At 47.8% G+C, this 11,105-nt stretch overlaps 1 protein-coding gene across 1 annotated transcript in view; it reads left to right on the top strand.

The window, feature by feature from the left end:
• CCDC51 (coiled-coil domain containing 51) overlaps positions 1-9,387 on the top strand; it is a 12,808-nt gene extending 3,421 nt beyond the window's left edge. The window contains exons 2-4 of the mRNA XM_012811904.2: positions 5,218-5,982; positions 7,713-7,877; positions 8,415-9,387. Of these exons, the coding sequence (XP_012667358.1) occupies positions 5,674-5,982; positions 7,713-7,877; positions 8,415-9,170 (1,230 nt within the window). The 5' untranslated portion in view covers positions 5,218-5,673 and the 3' untranslated portion in view covers positions 9,171-9,387. The remainder of the gene's footprint in view (positions 1-5,217; positions 5,983-7,712; positions 7,878-8,414) is intronic.
• The last annotated feature ends 1,718 nt before the right edge of the window (positions 9,388-11,105 follow it).

The following is an 11,105-nucleotide window of genomic DNA, read 5'->3' as shown; positions in this document are numbered from 1 at the left end:
AAAAAAAAATGAATGTGAGGTAGGAGATAAAGTGAAGAGTCGAGGATGTGAAGTTTTTAGCCTGAGCATTTGGACTGGGGGGTTCCTGTCAACAAAGGAGGAGAAGGCTGTGGCTGTGGGACAAGCAGATTTGAGAGAGGAAGATCCCTGTTAGATTTTCAAGCAGAGATATGGGTTGGACAGTGTGATAAATTGGCTTGGAATTCTGAAGAGTGGTCTGGGGTGGATAATTCTTAGCCTCCTGAGTAGGTGGGACTACAGGGTCTCACTATAAAAATAACAGCTTTATTGATACATAATTTGCATATCATACAACTCAGTCAGTATGTACAATTTGGTGGTTTTTGTATATTCACAGAGTTGTGCAGCCACCCCCACAATCAATTTTTGAACATTTTCATAGGTGAATTTTAAAACCACAGGATTGGATAAGAATGCAGTCTGAGCAGCAAGCCCTCTGGGCACTACATTGGTTTTTTTTTTTTTTTTTTTGAGACAGAGCCTCAAGCTGTCCCCCTGGGTAGAGTACAATAGCATCACAGCTCATAGCAACCTCCAGCTCTTGGACTTAAGTGATTCTCTTGCCTCAGCCTCCCAGTAGCTGGGACCACAGGTGCCCGCCACAACACCTGGTTATTTATTTATTTATTTTTGGTTGTTGTTTGGTGGCCCGGGCTGGATTTGAACCCGCCACCTTAGGTGTATGTGGCTGGTACCTTAGCCACTTGAGCCACAGGCGTCGAGCCTGGGCACTACATTGTTCAGAGGTTAGGGAGATAAATGGAGACTGGAAGCCAAGTGAAAATGGCATTTGAAGGAGAGAGCTATAATGAGGCACAGGCTGCTAATAGGGCAAGAAAGATAAGGACTGAGAAGTGATCACTGAATTTGGCAGCGTGGAGGTGAACTGTAGAGCAGATCCAGTGGTGCTGAGAGTGAAGGCCACATCAGAGAGGGTTAGAGAGAATGGGAGAAGAGGACCAGCGATAGTAAGTTCAGACAGTTTATCAAGGAGTTTGTGAAGAGCAGCAGAGAAATGGGGGCAGTTGCTGGAGGGGGTGTCCGATCAATTACTGAGCAACATCTAAAGAAGGGAAAAGATTTGGGACTGGGGGCATAGGTTGATCTTCCTAGGAGCATAGATTTTTCACCCTGAGGACCACAGAGAAGGGGGAAATGGGGCAGCTGGGAAGGTATGGTGGGAGTTTATGGCACAAATTCTCTTCCAATTTTTTTTTTTTTTTGAGATAGAGTCTCATTTTGTCGCCCTCGTTAGAATACTGTGGCGTCACAGCTCACAGCAACCTCCAACTCCTTTTTTTTTATTATTTTTTTTTATTTTTACATATACATGTGATTAAGTTTCCACTTTTTGCCTTCACAGAATTAAAAAGGCTTAACATTTACCAACAATAACAATGTTTAAGATAAGGACTAGAAACAAAACCTCGTAAAGAATGAATGAAAATAGGGCGGTGCCTGTGGCTCAAAGGAGTAGGGTGCAGGCCCCATAAGGCGGAGGTGGTGGGTTGAAACCCATCCCTGGCCGGGAAAAAAAAAAAAAAGAATGAATGAAGATAAATACATTCAGAAAAGAAATCAGACGATTGCTGCAATGAAGTATTAAGCAATAATAATAATAGTAATGCAAAGAAAGGAACATTCACATTGTCAAATAAGAGTATGACTATAATAGAATGCTTTGATTCTGAGGTTCAGTATAGAGTCATCAATTAACTTATTTTTTTCCAAAGTTTCAAAAAATAGACAACTAATATTTATAAATAAAAATAAAAGATAACTTCAAAAAACAGATCATGCCAAATCTTGTAGACAATAGAAAAAGAAGAAATACTTAAAAATCATTCTGCTTAATCTGGATACACCTGATATTAAGCAACCTCCAACTCTTTGGGCTTAAGCGGTTCTCTTGCTTCAGCCTCCCGAGTAGCTGGGACTACAGATGCCCACCACAATGCTAAGGTATATTTTGCTGCAGTTGCCACTGCTGTTTTAGCTGGCTGAGGCTGAGTTCGAACCCACTACCCTCGGTATATGGGGCCAGCGCCCTACTCATGAGCCACAGGCGCTGCCCCTTTTCATGATTTTTTTTTTTTTATAATCTGATGGAGCAAACCATCAGATGCAAGTGAGGATGAGGTACAGATGATGGAAGTTAAGAGAGGGCAGTTGGTAGGAGACAGTCAATTACATGGAGTGGGAGAATGGATTTAGAGGGGTGAGATTCTGAACTTGGCTTTCAGGCCATGCTTCACCCCCTGTCCAGCCTCTTTTCTGCTTTTACTTTCCAGCTACAGTGGCCCTTTTTCAGCCTTTCCCTTTGTGGGGAACATTCTTCTCCATATTGGTTGAGGGGCCTATGAGAATTCTAAGTGGGCACTTCATAGGGGCTGAGATGGACCTGGAAGGTGGAATGGGATGAGAGGAGGGACAGGAGTGGAGAAATAACTTGAGAGGAGTATAGGCAACACTAAATGAGGTATTGTGTGTCCACAATAGAAAAATAAAGCAGGTAAGGTAGTCAGGGACAGAGTGGTCAAGGAAGCTTTAGTGAGAGATGATATTTGAGAAAAGGTGTAGATGTCAGAGTGAGCTGAACAGACTTTGGGAGGAAGAATAGGCAGAGAAGGTGGCAGAGCTCAGTATATCAGGGTGGCTAGAGCAGAATATGGCAATAGAGTGAAGAGAAGGAAGGCTGAGAGCTATTAGGGCTTGTTGGCCACTTCCAGGACCTGTGTTCATGCCAGGTGAGATGGGAGCTGTTAAAGATTCTTTGTTTTGTTTCTTGAGATAGAGTCTCATTTCATCACCCTGGGTAGAGTGCTGTGGCATCATAGCTCACAGCAACCTCAAACTTTTGGGCTCAAGAAATCCTCTTGCCTCAGTTTTTCTATTTTTTTTTTTGAGACAGAGCCTCAAGCTGTCCCCCTGGGTAGAGTGCCGTGGCATTACAGCTCACAGCAACCTCCAACTCCTGGGCTCAAGTGAGTCTCCTGCCTCTGCCTCCCAAGTAGCTGGGACCACAGACGCCCGCCACAACGCCCGGCTATTTTTTGGTTGCAGCCGTCATTGTTGTTTGGCGGGTCCGGGCTGGGGATTCGAACCCGCCACCTTAGGTGTACGTGGCTGGTGCCTTAGCCGGTTGAGCTATAGGCGCCGAGCCAGTTTTTCTATTTTTAGTAGAGACAAGGTCTTGCTCATGTTCAGGCTGGTGTCAAACCTCTGAGTTCAAGCAATCCACTTGCCTCGGCCTCACTGAGTGCTAGGATTACAGGCATGAGCCACTGCACCCGGCTCTGCTGAAGGTTTTGAACACAAGGATGCCATTTGACTTAAATGTTAACAAAGCCTCTAGCTTTGTACACAACAGGGTATGGGGGGAAGGGGAGGAAGCTAAGAGTGAAAAAGATGCTATTGCTGTTATCTTTGCCAGGAATGGCTGACCTTCCTGGGATCTAATAGTGGACAGCTAATAGAGTAGAGACTGGCAAAGGGGACTGAGAAGGTTAGAGGAAGCCAAGAGGGAATAGTGGTTTCACACAGAGAGGGCATTGAAAACTGCATAGAACTGGGAGAATAAATCTGAGAAGCATTTGCTGGATCTAGCAAGGTGGAAATTTTGAGGGACCTTCAGGAGAGCAGATCAAGAGAGAAGGAAGTGATGGCAGCATGGCAGACAGACACTTTTCTTCTGTACTTGGGGAGATTGCAGGGCTACATTCTTTCTTTGCTTTGATGAAGGATGCATGTGTAGGGCTGTGTGCCACAGCCACTGGCACTGAGGCTCGGGAGACTGGCCTGACCACTGGGCATGCCTGGTGTCTACTCCCTTGAACATGAAACCCAGCCTCATGAATGGTGCCCAGGGATGCACATATGGCACCAGCTTGGAGCCACTGTCATAGGGTTGTCATCCTTTGTGGTTCTCAGCTAAGGCCCATTTTGTCCCTACCAGCTTTATTTTCAAGAGGGCCTGAGATTCTCCAAAGATAGCTTCCAGAACAGCACGATAGGGAGGAGGCCAGGGTGTTATGAGAGGCTGGCTCTCTGTTCCACATCAACTTACTGCAGGAAGCTCCTTTCTCTGTACCTGGACTGCTCTGGTCTGTCTTCCTATTCTTGTTCCTTCTGGTTTTCCTTTTCCTTTTTTTTTCCCCCTGTCTCTGCTTTTTTTTTCTCTGATGTGGTCACTTGCCACCACCAGGTGTCGCCCTGGCAGCCAGGATCAGAGCTTTGAGGTGTGGTTTGTCCAGAGGAGGGTGCTGCTGGTTCAGCTTTTCCTGGGAAAAATGAATCACCTGGCTCGGCGCCTATAGCTCAACCGGCTAAGGCGCCAGCCACGTACATCTAAGGTGGCGGGTTCGAATCCCCAGCCCGGACCCGCCAAACAACAATGACGGCTGCAACCAAAAAATAGCCGGGCGTTGTGGTGGGCGCCTGTGGTCCCAGCTACTTGGGAGGCGGAGGCAGGAGACTCTCTTGAGCCCAGGAGTTGGAGGTTGCTGTGAGCTGTGATGCTAAGGCACTCTACCCAGGGGGATAGCTTGAGGCTCTGTCTCAGAAAAAAAAAAAAAAAAGAAAAGAAAAATGAATCACCTGGCTGCTGCTTTGGAGTTCTCAGAGTCACTGCTGCTCTTAGACTCAGGCAAGGATACTCATAGCACTTCCTGTGCTGTAGGTAATGAGAAGTAGGGGTTGTTAGGATCCAAACAGCAAAGCAAGGTTGTAAAGGGAAACATTAGGCCATGTAGAAGCAGCTGATAGTTTAAAAAAAGAAAAAAAAAAAAGTAAAGGCAAAGATTAAAGAAACCTAATCTGTTAAGCAGTGACTAAGGTTGAGAGGAAGGAGAAGGCTTATGGAAGGTAAGAAATGTGAGATTGAGAGTTGGTAGTCTGGAAAGTCTGGAGTTGGAGAAGGGGAAGGATGGGTGTGAACCTAAGAAAACTTGTCTTCTGTGGTTAAAAGTAGTCATCTACCTCACCTCCTCCCCGCCCCCCGGCCGAATTATTTTCCCAGAGGAAAGCTGAGAGTTTTCTGCCATGGGACATGAATGACCTGTGTCCTTATGTCCTCACAGACAACTGAAATTCTGCTTTCCCAGTGCTGAGCCAGGGCTCAGGGAGTCTGGGAAGTTGGTTTTGAGGGTCTTTTATAGAAATGACCCTGGATCTTAATCTTCCTTGAATTCTCCACAGTTCCACAACTTCCCAGAGAGTCATTGTGAACCTGTGTGAGCCTTTGTCAGCATGGACACAATTTAGGTTTGAGAACTTTCTTTGATATCAGAAAACTGGGCACCAGGATTCTCATAGAAGTAATAGCAAAGAGACCTGTGGGATCTGAGGGATGTGGGGAGGTGGATAGAATGGAAGAGTCTGGTTGTGTGGCATGGAGAGGGAAATGGAAGGCATAAATTCCTCGTAAATTCTTCACCAAATGTGTTCTGTTGTCCAGGAACTCCCAGGGAAAAGCTCGACCACCCTCTTGCCACAGGGGCTGTAGTCTCTGGGCCCAGCACAGTGGTGGTACTCAGTTTTGATAATTTTAGTGGAAATAGACCTGATTTGTCCCTATGCCTTGAGACCTGACTTATATCCAGCCTTTCTCAGTTATGAGCTGATCTGTCTGGCGTCCCCCTCACAGATCTCCCGATGACAGGGTGCAGCCCTATGCTTGCCATGCAGCACATTGTGGGTGTGACCCATGTACTGGTGCGAAGGGGTCTCCTTGGAAGGGACCTCATTATGACCAGGACTCTCTGCAGCCCAGGCCCTAGCCAGCCTGGAGAAAAAAGATCTGAAGAGGCCCTGGGAGTATATCACCGTCTCCCAGCACTGGGAAGAGTGCTGGGGCAGAGTATTCGGCAACGAGCGTCCTCCACAGCTAAGACTTGGTGGGACAGATATGAAGAGTTTGTTGGACTCAATGAAGTTCGAGAGGCCCAAGGAAATGTGACTGAGGTGAGTTGGGGAGCTGGGGTGCTTGGCTTTTCCCCTTTGACTTGGGAAATGTGGCTTGGTGGCTGCTACTAAACAAGTCACCAACCGCATGGTTCTGGGAAGCCACATCCAGACTTGCCTTTTTTTTTTTCTTTTTGAGACAGAGTCTTGCTTTGTTGCCCAGGCTGGAGTGCAATGGCATGATCACAGCTCACTGCATCCTCAAACTTCTGAGCTCAAGAGATCCTCCCACCTCAGCCTACTAAGTAGATGGGACTATAGGTGCATCCCACCACAGTTGGCTAATTAAAAATTTTTTTTTGTAAACATGGGGGCCTCAATATGTTTCTCAGGCTGGTTTTAAATTCTTGGCCTCAAGCAATCCTTCGCCTCAGTGTCCCAGAGTCACTATGCTTGGTTCAGATTTGCCTTTTCTTGAACAAACACCACTGGTAAAGGCACTTGACTAATTTCTCACATGGAAACATGGGCTTGATACTACTGCAGTGAAGGTCTCTATGTAACTGTGCCCTCTACTCTCCCTGAAAATAGTCCCTGGTGATTAACATCCATTCTGTTAGGCCAGCAGATATTTCCTTCATTGACTGTTTAGGGGTATTGGTGATGAGGGCTGCCTGGGGGATTGGTACATTACCGCGTTTACTTACAACATCCTCTGTGAAGGTTGAGGGTGCTAGAGAACATCATCCGGTGAGGTAGAAAGAACTGCCAATCGTTGTCAAGTCCTTCGTGGCAGTAGAGATGCATTTTGCCATCTCTGTTCCCACTGCTTCTTAGGCGACAGTGTAGTGAAGAGGGAAAAACCTGGGGTCCAGTTGGGGGTTTTGAGATACATGGTGCCATCTCTCCCCTTGGAAACTGTGAACTAAAGTGGGATTTCCAAGTCTAGAAACTAGAGATTGTAGCAATGGCCAGGTATGGTGTCTCACACCTGTAATCACAGCACTTTGGGAGATGGAGGTGGGAGGAACACTTGAAGCCAGGAGTCAAAGACCATCTGAGGCAACTTACTGGGACCCTGTCTCTACTATCTTTACTTAAAAAGTTAAAAAATTAGCTGAGTGTGGTAGGGTGTGCCTGTAGTCCCAGCTACTTATGAGGATCACTTGAGCCCATAAGTTTTAAGGTTGCAGTGAGTTATGCTCATGCCACTGCACACTGCAGTCCAGCTGGGGCAACAGAGTGAGACCTCATCTCAAAAAAAAAAACAAACCATGGTAGTGATAGTAGTACCTTTTGTGGAGTTATTCTGAGGTATAAATAAGGCAACATGTGGTAAATAGTGTAAGAACATAGGTTCCTTTGAGCCTTTTTTTTTTTTTGCAATTTTTGGCCAGGGCTGGGTTTGAACCCACCACCTCTGGCATATGGGGCTGGCACCCTACTCCTTTGAGCCATAGGCGCCGCCCCAGCACATAGGTTCCTTACTGTGGTTTATATTAAGTGAGAGTTTATTGGGTTTGGTGGACACATTATTCACTGTTTTTATATTTTTCAGGGGCATGTTATTTCTACTTGAATGGATAAAATCTGATGATTCTGATGGGTGTAGGGCTGCACTTTTGAGTACCACTGAGTGAGCCAGGTTTAATGTCTAAGGTAGTTTGTTTCCACCCTTTATAGCTCATACCCCAGGGACCCTTTCTTAGCCACAGCCTTGTTGGGAATGGAGCTGAGCCCATGTGGGTGTGGAGAGAAGAGGAAGACAGCCGCTATTGTTCTCTCTGCAGGCAGAGAAAGTGTTCATGGTGGCTCGAGGGCTTGTCCGAGAGGCTCGGGAGGACTTGGAAGTTCAGCAGGCCAAGCTGAAGGAGGTGAGAGACCGTTTGGACCGTGTCTCCAGGGAGGACAATCAGTACTTGGAATTGGCTACTCTGGAGCACAGGATGCTGCAGGTAGGCACTTTGGGAAGCTGCCTTTTCTCACCTGGATGGTGATCTTAGCCTGGCAGCTCATGGAGGGGCCAGGTGGGAACCATGACCAGTTTGGTGGACAGAAGCCTGGTGAGGAGGTATGCCAGAAGCTCCTTTGGAGGGACAGGGCCCCAGGCTTTCAAAACCTGTTTGCCCACATCTTCCCAGAGCACTGGAGTCAATAGTCCAGGCACTATAGTCTGGGACCTAGATTGCTGAGGAGGGAGTAACGTGGCAGGGCTGGCCCAGGAAGCACCAGATGCTTTCCTTCCTATAGACACATTCTGTAGACATCAGTGCACCTCTGGACAAACCCAAGACTGCTCAGGTGGTAGTTTATGCAGCTCATGTTGACCACTCCTGATTCCTTTGTTCCCCCCACCCAACCAGGTTTATGCTGCCTTCATTGATTCAGCATGTGTTTATGGAACATGTATTCTGTGCTGGGCATGAAGTAGTAGTGGTGGCTATGGCTGGAGGGTCACCTTGCATTCATGTAATACAGCTTTGCTTCTGCAGGAGGAGAAGAGGCTTCGTATGGCTTATCTGCGTGCAGAAGACTCTGAGCGAGAGAAGTTCTCCCTCTTCTCTGCAGCTGTGCGGGAAAGTCACGAGAAGGAGCGTGCAAGGGCTGAAAGGACCAAGAACTGGTCCCTCATTGGGTCAGTCCTGGGAGCCCTGATTGGTGTGGCTGGCTCCACCTATGTGAACCGTGTACGGCTACAGGAACTGAAGGTGTTGCTCTTGGAGGCACAGAAGGGGCCTGTGAATCTCCAGGAAGCCATCCGGGAACAGGCATCTAGCTACTCCCTCCAGCAAAAGGACCTTCACGACCTCATGGTGGACCTGAGGGGCGTGGTGCATGCTGGGCTGGGACAGGGCTCTGGGTCATGGGCAGCTACTTCCCCCACTGGAGGCAGAGACACAGATGTCCTTTCAGCTGCCTTGAAAGAGCAACTCAGTCATTCCAAGCAGGTCCAATCATGTCTAGAGGGTTTACGAGAACAACTTGATGGCCTAGAAAAGACTTCCAGCCAAATGGCTGAGGTGGTTCACTTTGCAAAAGCTGCAGCACACCCAGGCCTGGTGGAGCCAGCAGACAGAGTTCTGCCCAGTTCCTTGCTGGAACAGGGGAGCGTGATGTTGGCACTGTCAGATATGGAGCAGAGGCTAGAAACCCATGTCAATAGGAACACCATTTATAGCACACTGCTCACCTGTGTGACATTTGTGGCTATACTGCCTGTGCTCTACATGCTGTTTAGGTCTAGCTAGCCTCTGGACCTTCCTCCAGAGTGTGGATTTAGTTAGAGAATCCCAGCATTGGACTGAGTCTTTGGGGGTGTACACCACCTCAGCCTGAAGGAACACCATTTGTGTGGCTTGCCAGCAGGCATACTTTGTTTTGTAGGCAACGTTCGTTTACATTAATTTTCAAAACTTTGTACAAATGTCTTACGAAAATGTTTTAAATTTGTATTATTTAAAACAATTTACTTCAGACTGAGTTTTGTCCCTTGGAAACTGAGATCCATGACTCGAAGACTGGGCCATGAGTTAGTAATTGCCTCTTTGGTTCCTCTCACATCTCTTGGTCCTCTTTTTAGGACCATTTCAGATGCATTCCTGAGGCCTGCATTTTCATTGTGGATTTCCTGGCCCGCCTTTTGTGGCCCAAACCTTCCTGTGTCAGCTGGCCTGTGGGTTTCAGTGAGTGGAACCTAGCTTGTTGCCTGCTTATTGGTGACCATGGCTACTTTCTGTCTTCTGGATCACTTTGTCATGGTGGGGAGAACCAGAGGAGTGATCAGAGGAGAGTGGTGAAGAGAGATAGAAGGAATGGATGATAAATGTTGCTGGGGACAGAGCTGGGCATGGTGGCACACACCTGTAGTCCCAGCTAGTCAGGAGGCTGAGGCAGGAGGATTGATTGATTCAAGTCTAGCCTGGGTGACCCTGTCTCTAAACAAAATAACTAACCAAAACCCAGAAAGATTGCTGGGGATATAATTATAAGTATTGGTGGCCATTCTGGGTCTCTGGTACAGAGTGCTTTGGGCAGTACTGGTATGCTACGGGGGCTGGGTATACTTCCACAGACAGCCTCAGGAAACCTCAGCAGGCATGAGCAGAGCTCAGGCCACCAGAAAGGTGACTGGAAAGGCGGTGATGGGGACAGCCCTCCCATAGGTAGGAGGTGCAGTAGAGCACATGGACTGCCCTGAACCTGACCTCTTCCTTTTTAGAGGGGGACAGTGATCTTTGACCTCCCAGGCTAAATGGCCTTGAGTGGCCTTATGTGCCTTTGAGTAAACAGGAGCTGTGGGGCGGCACACTATTCATGTTGGAGTAGCGGAGATCTGGGTTCTCCACTCTTCTTACAGAGCTCACTGCTATAAGGTCTGTAGGTGGGGCTTGCTCACCTCTGCTTGAGCAGAACTGACTCAGCAGAGCCTGTGGAGCCAGAACTGTTTCCCATGAAGTATCCTCCCTTCTTGGAGCCTGTGCTTAGTCTTTGGCAATGAGCATGGCTCAAGTGGCCCCCTGGGTTCTCTAACCTCTGAGCACCTAGTCCTTCAGTTATTTCGTCACTACATCCTTGGTGTGTAGTGGTTCCCCAGGATGGTATAGGATGGGATGACCCCTACACTTAGAGTGTTCACACTTCTGATGGGGCAGGAGGTGCCATATCTGTGTACTGATGAGGGGGGCTGTGTGATTCTTAATTCCCAGATTCCTCTCTGGGTTGCAATAGGTTCTGAAGGGTGTACACTTCAATGAGTGGAATGGGGGAAAGGAGGATTCTAGGCATGTGAAGGTCAGTGGGCAACTGTGGGCAAACTGTCCTGGCTGAGGTGGTGATGGGTATGGGAGAGTTGAGGGGCATAAGGTAAAGAATGAGGTAGAGGACCTGGAATGCCAGGTTGGCTCTCTAAGGTCAGAGGCCAGCAGAGAGGGAACTGGGTATGGCCATGTTGGTGCAGACCTGGACTCAGGTGTTGGAATTGGGGTGGAGGAGAAAAAAGAGGACGTGAGATGTTGGGGAGATTTTGAAAGGTCCAAGGCCTAAAAGATGAGAGTGACAGGAGACCATGATAATAGGTGAGAAGTGGGAAAAGGGTGCCTGTAGTGCTAGCTCCTTGGGCAGCAGCCAGCGTAGATGACCTGAATCTGGTTAAGACTCCCTCCTAGCCTGTAGAGGCCTTGGTG

The sequence above is a fragment of the Otolemur garnettii genome, unplaced genomic scaffold (genome assembly GCF_000181295.1).
Source record: "Otolemur garnettii isolate 467f Iridium unplaced genomic scaffold, OtoGar3 scaffold00179, whole genome shotgun sequence".
NCBI lineage: Eukaryota > Metazoa > Chordata > Mammalia > Primates > Galagidae > Otolemur > Otolemur garnettii.
The sequence above is the reverse complement of the archived record's forward strand: the minus strand, read 5'-3'. Positions and strand labels throughout refer to the sequence as shown.